Below are 15,847 nucleotides of genomic sequence, written 5' to 3'. Positions count from 1 at the left end.
TCTAAGATGTTGCATGAAAAAAAGCCTAGCAAAAGTATTCAGACCCCTGACCAATCATCTCAAATTTCTGAATCACTAATGGTGCATTGAAATTCTGTTCGCTATTTTATTTCAAAACACGAAGACAAAATCAGATCTTCTAAACTGGCGTCTTTGTTTGGAAAATATTTTTGGAAGTATATTTGTGTGTGTGTGTGTGTGTGTGTGTGTGTGTGTGTGTGTGTGTGTGTGTGTGTGTGTGTGTCTTAGCATTTCATTGAACACTCAGTCTCAGATTAGTCGTGATTTTGTATTTCAAGACAAAAGGAAACCCTTTCAGTGGAGACTTCATTGCTTTTGATGCAAAACAAACACTCATCCAGACTAACATAAATATCAACCAAACTCAATCCATCAAAAAGGGACTTGTTTTCAACACTAGTCACTAAAAATCACCAGTTTTGGAATGTTACACCTCCTGTCAGTCAAGAAATGGTCACATGGATAAAAATGTTCCTACATGAAATCCAGACTGTTGAACCTGGAGAACTTGGATCATGTATAATCTAATACACCTGACAGAGGTTACAGACATTTTGCAAGACAAAAGCTGTGCTTTTGCACATTCCTCAAAAAGCCTCTATCAATCTATGCAAATACATGCCATCCTTACATATCCCAATCAACTAATTACACATACTACAAGTCCTGTAGACTAGAGATGGACAAAATGCATTAATAGAAAGTATATAACGTTTTAGATTATATTTACAGCATTACTAATGTCCAAATAATGGCAGTATACAGACTTATATACATACAAGTGGCCAATGAAAAAAAATAACAAGAAACAGAATTCCTCAAATCAATAAAAAAAAAAAAAACATTTCAAAAGGACAAAACCACTGCGTTTCCGCCTTTAACCACGTGACCGGAAGTTACTAACAAAAGCGTAGAAGGCGTTGCCATGGCAACCTGTGTTCGACGCCTCCAGCTGGAAGTACAGCGACAGGTGAGAACACGAACATTATAAATACTTTTAAATCTTTATTTTTACATAGAGTGCGATTACCGCATTATAAAGCAAGATACTTATTTATAGAAAGTTGCATTGTAGGAAAGAATGTAGGAGACGATATTTTCTCATTTGCATTATTAGCTGGGGCTGATTAAAATCATATTGTGATCAACTGAATATATGTATTATGTATTATTATATATATATATATATATATATATATATATATATATATATATATATATATATATATATATAGACCAGATGTTATTTGATATTATTCAGTGCTGCATTGTTGCCAATGTTTTAATCAGCTTTTTCAGTTTTTTTTTCGTGTGTGTCCATCGAACAACAATCTTAGGGTCAGAACCAGAAAAAAAGAGAAGCAGATGATGACAACTTAATGTGCTGGGAACAAGCTTCAATCTCTAACTATAAACCTACAAGATTGACCCAGAATGTAGGTGTATTAAACACAGTGTTTTGATATGCACAGCACATAATGCTATGCCATTCCTATTCTGAAGATGATCCACTCAAATGTTCTCCTCTTTGCTCTTCTGCAGTGTTAGACATGTCTGCATCAAGCAACCAAACTCGGAGGCACTCAGCCATGCAGCGCAAGCTGAAAGAGCTTCTGCGTTTTGTGGACAAAGCTGACATCCAGACAGACAGCTCAAGTCACCAGGGTCTTAACAGCCTCACTCATAAACCCCTCTACAGCCGACCACTCAAGCCGATTCAGAACGAGCCTCAGTGTAAAGACACGGAACCAACTCACAAAGCTGATGGGGAGAAGGTGACTGATGGCCTACAGAGCTGCACTATAGACACTAATAAACCTAGGATCCAGAAACGTGAGGAATTGGTTACCACTAATCTGACAGGAGGGTTGGACAGGCCAGAGCTAGGTAAGATGAGAAAAGCAAAGCAGGATGGTTGTACAGAGTCTCAGACGAAGAAACAGGACAACAGCTGGTTCACACACACAAACAAAGCAGGGGTCACCCGGAGCGATCGACTGCACCAGGGGCGGTGCATTGACAAACGGCCAAAAGACCTGATAAACAGGAAGTGTCTGAGTTGGAGAGAAGCAGCAAAGCGGCATGAGAGCAAGCTTCAGCAGGTTCGTACTATACATACACCGGAGTGCAAGCATTACTCTTAAAATGTTCCCTTTATTAACACAAGGCGATCAGGTAAGACATAATGACCACCTGCCTAATATTGTGTTGGCCCCCTTCCAAAACAGTCCTGACCCATCAAGCATTAAGAGCATGAATTTCTTCAGCAGTTTTAGTTGCTGCCTAGTATATATCCCACCCACTAACAGGTGCCATGATGAGGAGATAATGAGTGTTATTCACTTCGGCACTTATAACGTCCTAATGACCATGTTATACCTGATCACTGTCTATAAATGTGGTCTATTCTTTTAGTCTCTAACTTTACCTTAACTTTTTTTTTTTTTTCCTCTGTTAAATTATTAGTCTTTCATTCTTTTTTTAAAATTCCCTAAACACTGATATCTCAATCCCTTTCTCCAGCTTTCTGAAAAAACAGGATTTTCATTTAAAAGCCTTGTGAAATGGCTTCCTGGCCCATCTGACTGATGATCATGAGCTTTGTATTTATTTGAATATTCCAAGAAGCATTTCATTTCTCAAATGCATTAAACTCCACTGAGCAGATGCAACGTCAGTAAAAAACAATTGAAATGCAGCTAAATTTTAGACACGTTTTCAACAAAATAATGACATTTTTTGTATTATTTAGAAGCCATACGAGGCCCACATCGTCTCATCATATAGGTTTGGCTCGGCTGTATGTGGTTGAGAACGCAGACAAATTAGACTTAATTATCTCAGAGGACAGCGAGAGACTGATGCACATTTCCGACAGAGGAAATTGTTAATGTGTGTGTGTGTGTGTGTGTGTTAGGCACTGAGGAAACTTCCGGCAAGGGAAGGTCCCTGCAGAGAGCGCCTCGGAGTATTCAGCGACGTCTTTGATGACGTGTGCAACGGCTCACGTGCATTTGGCGACATCCTCCGAGAAATCAAGGTGAGACACTGTAACACACATGTGCATGTCTCACACACCGGAATGCTTTCTTTCCTGATGATTTACATCAAAGCATTAGTCGCATTCGTGTTTATAGAAATGATCCGTTATAGCCGTATTATTTTTATGTTTAAGTATAAAATATTTTTGTGATTTTATGTTGTATACAGAAAGAGTACGATTTGTTCGTCGCATCACTTCTTACCTCACAGTCACTTCTCCAGGACAAGGTGAGAGCTTTGATGAAACAACTCTGATGTTTAAAACAGCTGTCAAAATCACAAACTTCTGAATCATCAGATGATTGAGGTGGACCAAACATCTCAGTATGGACCAAATGTTTTCATAAATATAGGAACATCTGACAGTTTTGCCTCAATGTTAAGATCTAAGCGTTACTTTGATTAGCTTGATTATTAGCTCTGCTGATGGCAAGTCCTAACAAAGAATAATTCGGCCTTGTGTTCAGTCTGCTGATCTCCCTGTCGAAGCCTCCACAGAAGGACTCGAGTTAAAGGAAGCAGCAAGTCAAATGTTTTTACTGGAACAGGAAGCCAAGAGGGTTTTAGAGGAAAATGACAGGTATTATTTTCAATTCATTTGGATTTTCTCATGCCAAATAATTGTTCACACTAAATTCACTTCTATTCCGTTATAGAGTCAGATTAGAGTATGAAGACGTTCAACTCAAAGCTCTGGTAGACCAGAAAGAAAAAGGTACAAAGTAGAAGAACCCATAATCACAAGCAAATCTTTCAGCACTGTTCAGATTCACTACTTTCTTTCTCTCTCTCTCACACACACACACACACACACACACACACACACACACACACACGTTTAAATAACTTCAACTTCATATACACTATATAGAAAAGCTTGTAGAAACCTGACACGTGATGAAACATCTTATTCCAGTATATACACAAACAAAAGATCAAATGGGCATTAAATGTGGAATAGGAAGTTATAATAACCTCCACTCTTCTGGGAAGAGGTTCCACTGGATTCTAGAGTGTGTGTGTGGAGATTTGTGGTCATTGAGCCACCTAGGAATAAAGTCAGACCTCTATAACAGGAGATCTTCCACCCCAAAACGTGTAAAGCATCTTCATTGAGCTGGCTTTGTGCACAGGATTCTAGTTCGACTATAGAAGAATTTAATGCAACTGCCTCCAAACACATTTTTATACAATCGTGTGCCTCCAACTTTGTGGTAAATGTCGGCTGGAAAATCAGATGTCCCAATACTTTTTGCCCATATAGTGCATTTCTACAAAAAAAAAAAAATGTCACCAGCAGCTTACTATTTATATCACAGTGGTGATATAAAATAATCATTTATAACATTAAAACAAATGTTTCTAAAATGATAAATTTACTGTGTGTTTTTTCCTGTGAGGTTTAGAAAGCTGTGATACCCGTCGACGTGATGAGGACCCGTTCTCAGGAGTGATGCCATGTGAACGCTCCTCCGTCGCTCAGGTGGAGGCTAAGAGACAGCAGGTGTGGAAAGTGTGGGGTGAGCTGAAGGACCTTGAGAGAGACATCAAGGAGATGATGATGTCCTCTGTAATCATCAGTGCTCTGGAGACCAGCATCAGAGACTCAGAAGTACGAACTTCTATTGCGTCTGGTCCGAGAAGAACACTGTGCTCTGGCTAAGCGGACGTTAAACACTGACTGTCTTTTTTCTGCCTTTAGGATGAAATCTTGAACATTGCCGCATTAAATGTGCGTCTCCAGAGAGCCAATAAGGTAACGAGGGACAGGAATGGGGTTAGAAATCCGTACAAAGTGTAAATCATATGGCATAAACTGTCCTTTTTTCCTTCATTTAAAGGATCTCGAACAAAACATTTCACTGGTCTTGAGCAATGCGCTAATCAGCGAGGAGACAAAAGCGTATGTACTTTCCCCATCTTGCTTTGCAGGCAGAATGATAGAAGAATGATATTTATTGGTTTCTTTTCTTTACAGGCAGATTTGGGAGGACATATGGACCACACTAAAAGGACATAATAAGGACACTTAACTAATACAATTTTTTTTTGCTTTTCTTTTCTTCTATAAAGTATGCATCCTAATTTTTTATATTCTCAAATCATCTTTTATTGCTTAAGTGATCTAGTAACATGGGGCTTCTTAAAAGGGTTGAAACTATGCTTAGGGAAGACAGCTGTCTGTCCCTTTGTTCTGTGAGTGACTCAGACTCTTTAGTAGGAAAGAGGCAGAGAACTTTTGGACTAATAAGATGGTGTGTAAAGCTGTTGTCAGTAGAAGATAAAGTCTACCAGCTATCAGTCAGACACAAGGATAAAGTAAAGCAATTGATAACACGATCTTTTTTACACCGTGTACTTTTGGAATCGGCTTCATGACGAGGAACCCGAACCGAGGAACGTGCCTTCGAGAGGAACGTTTACTGCAGCCAGCAATTCCAATAAACAATGCCCTTTGACCAACCATGTGCTGGTTCGCTCCGATTGTGTGTTTTTGTTGTTCATCGGTTTAACCACTAGATGTACCCCAAAGCCTTGCCAAAAAAATAATTGCAATAAATCGGCCAACCCGATGATTGCACTCTCTAGTTTTACTTTTAATACTCTCAGTGTGGATTGTCTTGGCACTATTCCATTTCATTGAAAAAGAAAATGACCTCAAAGGCAATGACCGTACTTTTGCCAAAGTGAAAGAGTTGACACGATCATCCTTTTATTTTAAAAGAAGCACAAACTGCCAAGAAGATTAAAAAGGGTGTGTGGCTCCAAACATGCTCTCTCCTCTATCCTTAGCAATAGAAAAGGCTGTGCTTTTTGACCTTAGCACCAGCCAGTGCCTCGCTGTCTGCTTGATCTAATCGGGGATCAAAGTCCTGTCCATGAGGCGCTATCAGTAGCAGGCTGTTACGCTCTTTCACTCCAAAGACACCCATCCCACACAAGACTGGCTTGTGTGCTTCACCACCATGTCTCGGTGTGCCCTCGTTCTTCTGCTCTGCCTCTCCACGGGCCTCGCTGCAACACTCATCACTGCCGTTTCTGCTGAGGAGCCTCCTTTGGCTCCTGAAGCCGCAGCAGCTGAAGAGCCGAACCTGGATACAGTCCTACAGGCTGCTGGCGCTGAGGGAAACCAGGCCAAAGATGGTGCCAGCGCTACCCAGGATGAAGAGGATTCCGACTGGGGCATGGGCTCCATCAGAGGCAGCTTTCAAGCAGTCAATGGGTATTTTGACTCGTTACTGGAGCTGATGGGAGGCCGCGATGGCGTGTGCCAGTACCGCTGCAGATACGGTGAGCAAGCCAAGCGAAATGTTGATGTACAGAAAGCTGTGATGTAATCTCATTGAATGGCTTAGTTTTACTTCATGTCAATCGCACCACTCCTGGCCATGGACAACCCTGAAAAGTTGTCTTAAAGAAACTTAGTGGATAAAGCTTGATTCTGTATTTCATGCTGATTTGATCATGTGTTGGTTCAATAAACTACCATTGGAGAGTCAGTGTGAAATGTTTGCTAAGTCTTACAAAACTATTGCTTCAGAGTTTTATCCTAAATCCGAATAACAGCAGCACTGTTACATAACAAACAGATCATATCAGAAGGAGGAACCTTCCGTAGTTGAGAACTTTAGGGTGTCTGGTGAACTATTGTTTTTCCAAGGATTAACAATGTCTTAAATCAGGGTTGTCCAATCTTTTCCACAAAGGGCCGGTGTGGGTGCAGGTTTTTCATTCCAGACAATCAAGGGCCACACCTGATAGTTATTTCAAATGAAAATCATTCAATTTAAACAGGTAGAATTTGGTTTGGACTTGATTGGTAGGAATAAAAACCCTTTGTGGAAAAGATTAGACACCCCTGTCACTCCATTAAAATGTAAAGATGTGGATTGTTTCACAGTGTTTTCTCCTCCAAGTTAAGTAACACAGGCATGTTTGTTGATTGACAGGTAAAGCTCCACAAGCTCGTCCAACCTACCAGATGCCTGAGCCCAATGGCTGCACATCCTCTTTGCTTGGTTTCCAGGTACCAGAAAGTGTATGTGTCTTCTGAAACAATACTAACAGACTAACACCAGCATGTGTTTCCATGTTCACTGTACTTTTACGTAAACTGTACTTTTATGTAAAAGGTACTAAAGGTATAAATCATAAAGCTTTAAAATCACCCTTAATGAAACCACCCCAGTGATGCACTTTTTTCCAAAAAGATTTTTCATTAAAGTAATAATAATTAAAAGAGTAAATGTGCACTCTTGGGAAGAGTGAAACCCCCTGATTTCATCCATTTTTTTTCCTAAGAGCACAAGATCAAATGAATTAAAATCACCCATTTCTTATACACAATGTTCTACCACAGTTCGACATGGGAATCCCAGCCATGACCAAGTGCTGTAACCAGCTGGACATTTGTTATGACACGTGCGGTTCCAACAAGTACCGCTGCGACACCAAGTTCCGCTGGTGCCTCCACAGCATCTGCAGTGACCTAAAAAAGAGCTTGGGCTTCATGTCGAAGGTTGAAGGTGAGAACGCGGTCATGACTCACACACATCCACGTTTGCTGACTTGAAGTAAATAAGATCTTAAAAGAACAAGGAGGTCTGTGTGATACTGACAATGTTAAAGATAACGAAGCTGTTGCTTTGCATTACGACACGGATGCACTTTGTACACTCTAAAATCTCCTTTCTGGATTATTTACATCTGCTTGCTCTTTTTTTTCTACACAATGTGTACCTGAGAATAACCGTATAAACTGCCACTCTCTTCTCGCAGCTTGCGAAGCATTTGCAGACACCATGTACAACACGGTTTGGACTCTGGGCTGCAGGCCGTTCATGAACAGCCAGAGGGCAGCATGTATCTGTGAGGGAGAGGAGAAAGACGAGTTGTAAGACCTACCACTCCACTCAGCCAAGCGCAATGACTCACCATTACCATGCGCCTTCAAACTCGACCAACATCAGCTCAGCGAACTCCTAAAGAGAGACTTGTGTTGCTGAAAACTCATTGGAGCAAACGACTGACATGCTTCCTGTGGATGCCAGGGTTTTTGTTTTCCCTTTTTATTATATAGATATAGGTTTGGGTTTACAGTTTTATCTAAATGGTAAACTCCTATGGTGCTGCTGGAGGAGAGCATTCCTTTAGTACTCCTATAGGCCTAATGTTTTAAGATCAGTCAGGGTGGTATTCTAAATGAGAGGACAGAGTGGAATAATGCTGTAATTCTAAACTTAAGACACATTACGAATGGTTGAAAGAATCCACTCCACCCCCACTAAGTGACAGTGTGCTCCCCGGACTTAATGCAATATATTCGTAATTTATTATAGTTCAGCGCTGAGACTTTCAGATTGATATTTCACACACTTTTACAATCCAAACACTGGCATATAATTTATAAATAATGTGGTTTCATTTCACACAGATTTGAAACATTATAAGACTCAAGAATTTCATGACCATCTACTCTGTCACATCCAAAAGTTTCTAAGTTATTTTGAACTTCTGAATGAATATATTCTGAATAAATGTCAGACTCGAGTCACATCTTGTACGTGTTTTTTTTTTTTTTCTTCCTCAGACTAAAATGGCGCTTCAGCAGGGACAAGAATAAACCTGTGTCTACAAATAGAGCTGTGCATTTGGGTATATAATGTGGTTGTATAAAGGAAAATGAATGTGTCATTCAAATTGAGGAAATGTGTTCGAGATTTACACATAGAAATCCATTAGACTTTTTAAGGAGGACTGCTAAAAAAAAAAATTGGCAAAATATCTGTTTGGGACAAGAGGTTTGCATCAGGACTTTCAGGAATTCATGTGACCAGTAATATTGTGGAGGTGGAAGTTTAAGGTTTAAGGCATTGAAATTTGGATCCGAAGGTTGTGAGTTCAAATACTAGCCACACAAAGGTGCCAATACTGGGCCCCTGAGAAAGGCCCTTAATCTCATAGCTGCTCACTTGCTAAAAGTTGAGATAAAACTAAGTGAATAAGGGCATCCTCCAAATGCTATAAATGTATTGTTAAGCAGTATTAACGATGGCGATGATTCAAATTAGAATTTAGGGAAGTTTAAAAAAGGTCATGGACATCTACATACATACATAATTCATGCCCAAGAAGGATTATAAACACATGCATCTCTGGTTAAGACTAATTATGAACTGAAGTGATGTAGCGGAGGTCGATGAACTTTCAGAACCAGAATTCACACAGCATGCTGAAAGTGCTTACAATTTAAAATTTACAATGTGCATAGAAACAGGATTTATACGTCTTTTTATTTTTTTATTTTATCTTTTTAAGGTTTACCCTGTTTGGCCAGAGTCAGCTGTGATATTTGCATAGAATTAATTCGCATAGGATTTGAATACAGAAATCCTTCTTGTGCATTAACATGACTGGAGAAGCTGCAACACACTGCAAGCAAAAACATTGATCATTCATCCACGCTGAGCATGATATAGAATAAGCATTATAAAATATGTATCATTTATTATGCGTATTCCTTTATTTAAAAAAAAGGTGCACTTGTATATCAAAAGTGTATGCAATGATTATTTGTAATAGACATAAATGTAAAGCTTGCATAATCACTGTTCAGGCTTCATGCTTCCGTTAATGATTGTATGATGGTACAGTATACTGGAGTAAAGGAGTGCGCTATTGGCTCAGACACACCTTACACGTGTATGTCGTCAGTGCATTTGAGTAACGTTGATAATTCTTAATCCTTCTGGTTGCAGCTGGCAGAATAAAGAATAATGGATAGTGATAAACAGGATAATGCTCGAATAAACACACAATCAGAGGTTACAGAATGGTGGATGGCAAATGTGTGTGTGTGTGTGTGTGTGTGCGTGTGTGTGTGGATGGGTGGTTTACGGATCTGGCAGAATGACAATGGGTCCTCCGATGAGGGTGCGTTTCTCTTGGTGTTGTTCGGACCAGAGGTCTCGTCTCAGACGTCTGCGGCAGCCTTGCGTGCAGCGTGACTCTCCCTCACCACACACTAGCACCCGGCAGTGCAGGTAGACCTCCTACACACACGAAAAAACATTACATGAGTCAGAAGATAATGTACAGTATCAAATCACACAAATATAAGAGTTTTACTGTATATATGTGGGGTATTATTTTATTATTTAATGCCTAATGATGGCTTAGTAACCATTTCTTTTTGAGGACCAACCCAATGTCCTTGATGTGTATAAACCTAGCCAGCTACACACAAACACAATTTCTCTCGCTTTCTGACCCTTTCTTGATTCGTTCACTTTTTGTGTGAGGATGCAAGGCTTATAAGGCCACAGGGTGTTCCATTTCTTATATTGTAGTTCAAAATAAAGCCTAGAAGCACCCACAATGAGTCCTTCAGAATAGCTAACATGGAAGCATGTTGCCTGTAATGGAAATTGAGTTTAGGAAAAAGTTTTCACTGGACATCACACAATCATTTGACTGGAAACTGGCGTGAGTTTGTGACTGCGGTTCTGCTTTGATGTCACATCCATCCACCCTTAAAGATTTGAGGATTAGCTTTCTGTGTCAGCAAAAAAAAAGCTGATCAGGGCTTACATAGAACAAGGCTTTTCAATCTCAGACGGTTGCCTGAGTAACGTCTGGCCGAGCATTTTCACTCACCCCATTGTCACTGCCGATGAACTTGAAGACAGGAACCTGGTAATGTTTGGAGAGCTGATCTTTAGCCGAAAGCTGCCGTACGGTCTCATCTGAAACACAGCTGATGGAAAGAAAACACCAAAGAATCGAGAACAGAATCGGTTTTAAAAAAGATGGAAAGAATAGCAAAGGGCTTCAGATCACTCACCCGTCTTTAATGAGGTAATATTTGAGAACTTGGTCAGCTTTAGGGCCAGGCGTAGCAAAGCAGGTCTCCACAAGAGCAGCAAGGCCCTCCACACGCTCACGTGGCTCCACGCCGAAATACAGCGCGTCACGTAAGCGCAGCTGAGGAGGACTGTTGTACGGCTCGGAGAACTCCGAGTTCTTAAACAGCTCGAGCGTGAAGGGAAAGATGCCCTCACTGTGTGCCGATAGCTCCAGGGCAGAGTTGTGTAGACTGGGAAGGTAACCATCCGATACCTCGTAGTGACCCGGGAACTCGCACGTGATGGGTAGCAAAAGTTTGCTGGTGCGTACAATTACCTCTCCGTTGCTGGTTGGGCTTGACTTTGGCAGTCCAGTGACCAGATTTGTGCCAATAATTTTGTCATCAATAACCTACAGATGGAAAAAGATTTTGTAGCTAGTGGTCCAGAGGCGCTAGTAATGACTGCTGGCCAGGGGATTTTAGCCAAAAAAACATTGTTACATCTGGAAAAAGGTGACAAATCACCTCAGAAATCCACCACATGCAAAATCAACTGAGAAATAATTACACAAACTCATTCAGTTTACTCTTTTTGACTTATTAAAAACACAATTCATATGACCAGATTTTTCCATGTGGGCAACCTATTAGCAATATACTGCTAATGGAGACTGTTTGACTGAACTTTCCTGACCACTGCAGTCAGGATTTTAATGCTATACTTTGATCCTCTATGTTACTAACATCGATTTATACAGGTATAAGCCCGCTGGCATCAAACCAGGGACCTGTATTTTCTTAAGAAAGTTTTACTCAGGTGAGTTCCTGATCGAGCAAAACACGTTCTTTGACAAATGAGAATCATCAGTGGCTGTCATGTTTCTCCTCACCTTGACTACAGTGCCGCAGGTCTTCAGGCTGAAATGAAGGTTGATGTGAGTGCCGTTAGAGATTCCACGACACGAGGAATTTGACAAAAAGAGCTCCAGGCCACCCACAAGGTCTTTGGGAACAGACACATCAATAGAGCTGGGATTGCACAGCACGGGCACTGGACAGGAAATAAAACACACCGCTTTTAACCTCTGACTAAACTTTAGAATTAATAGAACAAGATTTTTATAAAAGATAAAAAATTTTATAAAATAAAAAGTTTTTTTTTTCCAACTGTAATTCTAGATGCAAAATCAGTTGGTGGTCTGGCAACCCAAAAGTTGTCAGCCCTAACCCAATCTACTCTAAACCTAGACCAAAGCCCAGTGTGTCCAAATTTGAATTTAGATGTTTATTTACACACATACACACACTTTAAAAAAACTAAAATACATGAGTGAGGTTTTGCTGACCCTGGCAGCTTTTCTTGTCCTCCCCCAGTGTTAGTCCTCTTGGACAGTGACAGTAATACGACTCAGCCTCCGACGAGCAGCCGTGGCTACACCCTCCATTTACGTTGTGGCAACCTGCAATCTCTTCATGCAGCCAAAAGACACCATAAATCAATCATTATCAGAGTTAAGTGCTTCGTATTTATTTCAGTTTATAAGGGGCCGAGTCATACCATTGCAGGTCCGTCCGTCAGCATCCAGTACACGGCCTGGGCCACACTCACACCGCCATGAGCCCCTAGTGTTCACACACATCTCAGCACATCCGCCATTGCTTCTCTCACACTCATTTAGGTCTGGTTTGAATAAAGTGAAAGAAGGTTTGTATGTTTTTTCAGACAAAAAAGTGGATAGAAATAGAAAAAACTAAAATACACCTAGACTTGATTTCGCAGGTATTGCTTTTTCAATACCTATTGAACCCACATTCATTTACACAATAAGAACAATAAGTTACAATAAGAAACTTTGACCTACTAAAAGGTACACAAGACACTGAGATACTAAAGTTTAAAAATGATGGCTGAAAACCTTTATAAACATCCCCCTCCCCAACATCCATCCCTCACTGTCTCTTGGCTCACCAAGACACGTCTGGGAGTCTGGCCCCAGAACAGTCCCAGCAGGACAATGGCACTCTAGTTGCAGGGGACACCCTGGACCAGTGCACTCCACTTCATCACAGATGTCGTAGAAATCTATCGCACACAAATTACTCCGGCTTATATTCACAGCAATTAAATAAAAGAGGTAAGCAAAATGTAGACATGCATGACAATGTAGACTTACGGCCACAGTACACATGAAAGCACACTGATGGGCGGGGCAGGCGATATACATAGTAACCCCTGGGACAAGCTTTCACATCCACCATCCCACGCCAATGGCAACAATCATCATTGAAGCTTGCGCATGTCGGCAACGTGACGATGCCTTCAGAAGGCAGCGGGTGACTGCCGTTGAGCCAGATGGGTGCGTGGGTGCCACAGTGGTTCTCCTCGATGCAAAAGGTGGGCATGGCATCACCCGCCATTCCAGTGAAGCGATACCACTGACCGGCTACATGGCGGTCACACAAGGGCACACCAGCAGAGTTGTTGACATGGTAGTCGGTGTTCCTCCAGGGCTCATTCAGACTGATGTAAGCTGTGCACGGATCCGGAACTGGACACGGGTGTAGGTATGAAAATGGCACACTTTTATTTATATATTTGTAAAAGTATAAATACCGAAGCAACAAAGTTCCATTCAAACATCTGGATCAGAGTGTGGAACCAACTCCCAACTCAATCCATTCTAACCCTCAATACAGGCTTCAAAAGGAATAAACAAATTTAGTAAATAATCACAGGGTAATTATTCGTTCTTGTGAAGTCAGTCTCAATAATAAAATGTAGAACTTTTCCTTCTAATTAAGTTCGGAGAAAACCTCAATCCAGAGAATGAATAAGCACTGGGTAATCAATATCTCTCTCTACATAACTCATTAAGAAGCTAGTGCATGTATCCTGCTGTAAATTAAAGATGATGTGGTGTGACCCGAGTAATTCCTAGAACATATAAAGCGGTGGTTGGGGTCATTTTTAAAATATAGCATTTCAAAATCAAATCAAATTTTATTTGTCACATACACATACATACAGGGTACGACATGCAGTGAAATGCTTTTAACGACGGTCCGGCATGAGGGACTAAAATGGGGTGAAAAGTAGAATAAAAATTATAAATATAATAAAATTTGAAGGAACAGTTCCAGCAAAGTAAAGATTTCTTTAATTGCAGCATAAACCTCTAGAGATGGAAAAAATTAATAATAAAAAAAGAATTCTCCCTGCTCTTCCTTTCCACCAACAAAAGAATTCATAGCAGTAAAGTGCAATCACAAAGCAGGGAGTACACAGAGGTCTCTCTCTTTAGGATGTTCTGATAATAGAGGAAGTATTGGAGGCCAAGGATCGGGTCAAGGTGACATGCTGTAAACACAAGATTTACGTCCTCTGGCCAAAACAAATTTTTTCCACTATTTTCTCCTCCTCCAGCATCTTTTTTTTTTTTTTTTTTTTTTTAGATGGCCAAATCATACTTTAGATAACTGGACTGAGCCTGGGGGAATGAGGCACATATGACTTGTTTTTGGATAGACTACAAAAAATAATAATAATTAGACTTTTACATTAATGACTTGGAGATCACAGTTGGTACTTGTGAATCAGAAATACTTGCAGACAAAAGCATTAATGAAATGTTTCAGATTTCTTTTGTTTGTTGGTCAAATTGGCAAATGTTTATGCAAATTTAATATACCGCATTATAAATCTGCACACTATTTGGTCAGCAATTAATTCGGAAAAGATTATCGCTAAAAGTCAAGGCAGGGTTTTCAAACTCGCAACATTTGCATAGCAACTCTAAAATGCTCATTGGCGTTTATGTGAAAGCATCGTCTTAAATATGTTTTATTCGCATTAGAATATTGTCCAAATACTCACACTGTCTTTTCTTTAAACTATCATTTCAATTAATTTAGATGATCTCTAAAGATTTTCTCCAGGGGGTTGAAGGGGAAAAAAGTCCTGATGCATACAATGTACAATATGTTGGACATCTTTCACCAAGAACTTCAGTGGGTTTTGAGACTTTGGTTTTGCCAATTTACTGTATTTAAAATTCAGCCAATAAAAAAAAATGTAAAAAATAAAAGCACTTACACTTACCCGTGATCTGCTGAGTGGCTACAATGTGGAGGACCGACAGAAACATGAGCGCATCCATCAGCAAAGTGGACAGCATGGCAACTCCGGTCTTACGCAAAGCTGCAACTTGTGAGTATTTTAAAAACAGGGCAGGGTCTTTAAAACTAGTGTTTTATCTCAGTACAAAAGGGATGGGTCCATGTCCGAGTTGTGTACTGTGCTGTCAAAAGACAGGACATCTGTCTCACCTTGACCTTCAGTCCTGTCCTCTAGCCCCATACAACACACACATACATACAAACACACACACACCTCCGGTTTGTGACAGGGTCATCCTTTCATTGTTCCCAAACTAATAAGTCCTACATTGAGCTCATACATAATCCACATACAGATCCGGGGCAGCTGCCCAGAGCAGTTTTAATAATTGACAGTACAATATCAATCAGTACAGGCAGCAAAAACCTGAGCAAAGCAGCTCTCACCCATGTTTAATTACAGGAATTGGTTCTTCCATTAGCTGGACCATTAAGAAGTATGAGCTAGAATGTGTCAAGCATCGTATCCCATTACAGTATATTGCTCAATAAAGTTTAAATAGTTGAAAACAACAACAAAAAAGATGTTGACAAAGGAGAATATTTTCTTTTATAGCTGTTCATGGAATCCCCACAATAGAATATCTGTTTAACATTCCTGCAGTCATCTGAGCCGTAAATTCCATTTTTTATTCGGTAGGAAGCAAAACTGCAGGAAGCGCAGATATGAGGATGCAGATTTGGGAAGGTCAAGGCTCAGCTGTTCAGTCCTAATGTAAACATGCAAAATCATGCTGAACCCCAAACCACGTTTCTCAACCT

General features: G+C 40.3%; 3 protein-coding genes across 7 annotated transcripts; 2 read left to right on the top strand and 1 right to left on the bottom strand.

Moving 5' to 3' along the window:
* Positions 1–933: 933 nt before the first annotated feature.
* Positions 934–5,153, top strand: LOC124376529 (uncharacterized protein C6orf118-like). 3 transcript variants are annotated; one of them, XM_046835669.1, is made up of 11 exons: positions 934–991; positions 1,359–1,457; positions 1,564–2,123; positions 2,939–3,061; positions 3,232–3,291; positions 3,531–3,643; positions 3,720–3,778; positions 4,464–4,675; positions 4,766–4,819; positions 4,905–4,966; positions 5,042–5,153. In XM_046835669.1, the coding sequence occupies exons 3-11, from the start codon at positions 1,572–1,574 to the stop codon at positions 5,094–5,096; spliced, it is 1,290 nt and encodes a 429-aa protein (XP_046691625.1). In that variant the 5' UTR covers positions 934–991; positions 1,359–1,457; positions 1,564–1,571; the 3' UTR covers positions 5,097–5,153. The 3 variants fall into 3 exon arrangements, with proteins under 3 accessions (XP_046691625.1, XP_046691615.1, XP_046691634.1); XM_046835659.1 differs by having other exon boundaries at positions 974–991; positions 1,321–1,457; XM_046835678.1 differs by having other exon boundaries at positions 975–991; positions 1,321–1,457; positions 4,470–4,675.
* A 152-nt stretch (positions 5,154–5,305) lies between these two features.
* pla2g12b (phospholipase A2, group XIIB) lies at positions 5,306–8,613 on the top strand. 2 transcript variants are annotated; one of them, XM_046835699.1, is made up of 4 exons: positions 5,306–6,354; positions 7,014–7,090; positions 7,424–7,589; positions 7,843–8,613. In XM_046835699.1, the coding sequence occupies exons 1-4, from the start codon at positions 6,030–6,032 to the stop codon at positions 7,959–7,961; spliced, it is 687 nt and encodes a 228-aa protein (XP_046691655.1). In that variant the 5' UTR covers positions 5,306–6,029; the 3' UTR covers positions 7,962–8,613. The 2 variants fall into 2 exon arrangements, with proteins under 2 accessions (XP_046691655.1, XP_046691645.1); XM_046835689.1 differs by having other exon boundaries at positions 7,014–7,102.
* A 951-nt stretch (positions 8,614–9,564) lies between these two features.
* On the bottom strand, positions 9,565–15,139 carry oit3 (oncoprotein induced transcript 3). Of its 2 annotated transcripts, none has more exons than XM_046835641.1 (9): positions 15,003–15,139; positions 13,084–13,458; positions 12,879–12,992; positions 12,468–12,590; positions 12,256–12,378; positions 11,800–11,960; positions 10,907–11,319; positions 10,720–10,819; positions 9,565–10,115 (listed from the first exon to the last, which is right to left on the bottom strand). In XM_046835641.1, the coding sequence occupies exons 1-9, from the start codon at positions 15,082–15,084 to the stop codon at positions 9,957–9,959; spliced, it is 1,650 nt and encodes a 549-aa protein (XP_046691597.1). In that variant the 5' UTR covers positions 15,085–15,139; the 3' UTR covers positions 9,565–9,956. The 2 variants fall into 2 exon arrangements, with proteins under 2 accessions (XP_046691597.1, XP_046691605.1); XM_046835649.1 differs by having other exon boundaries at positions 15,009–15,138.
* Positions 15,140–15,847: the final 708 nt, after the last annotated feature.

This window comes from Silurus meridionalis, chromosome 2 (genome assembly GCF_014805685.1).
Source record: "Silurus meridionalis isolate SWU-2019-XX chromosome 2, ASM1480568v1, whole genome shotgun sequence".
Taxonomy (NCBI): domain Eukaryota; kingdom Metazoa; phylum Chordata; class Actinopteri; order Siluriformes; family Siluridae; genus Silurus; species Silurus meridionalis.
Note: the sequence above shows the minus strand (reverse complement) of the source record. Positions and strands in the feature narration are given on the sequence as shown.

Bases quoted from the DNA above. Each gene is read 5' to 3' on its own strand.
- oit3 (XM_046835641.1), bottom strand. From the start codon at position 15,084: ATGCTGTCCACTTTGCTGATGGATGCGCTCATGTTTCTGTCGGTCCTC. The intron at 11,961-12,255 runs GTCAGCAAAACC...TTTCCTGTCCAG, and splicing joins GGACAAGAAAAGCTGCCAGG to TGCCCGTGCTGTGCAATCCC. The intron at 11,320-11,799 runs GTGAGGAGAAAC...TTCCATCTGTAG, and splicing joins CCTGCGGCACTGTAGTCAAG to GTTATTGATGACAAAATTAT.
- pla2g12b (XM_046835689.1), top strand. From the start codon at position 6,030: ATGTCTCGGTGTGCCCTCGTTCTTCTGCTCTGCCTCTCCACGGGCCTC. The intron at 7,103-7,423 runs GTATGTGTCTTC...GTTCTACCACAG, and splicing joins GTTTCCAGGTACCAGAAAGT to TTCGACATGGGAATCCCAGC. The intron at 7,590-7,842 runs GTGAGAACGCGG...CTCTTCTCGCAG, and splicing joins CTTCATGTCGAAGGTTGAAG to CTTGCGAAGCATTTGCAGAC.
- LOC124376529 (XM_046835669.1), top strand. From the start codon at position 1,572: ATGTCTGCATCAAGCAACCAAACTCGGAGGCACTCAGCCATGCAGCGC. The intron at 2,124-2,938 runs GTTCGTACTATA...TGTGTGTGTTAG, and splicing joins ATGAGAGCAAGCTTCAGCAG to GCACTGAGGAAACTTCCGGC. The intron at 4,676-4,765 runs GTACGAACTTCT...TTCTGCCTTTAG, and splicing joins CCAGCATCAGAGACTCAGAA to GATGAAATCTTGAACATTGC.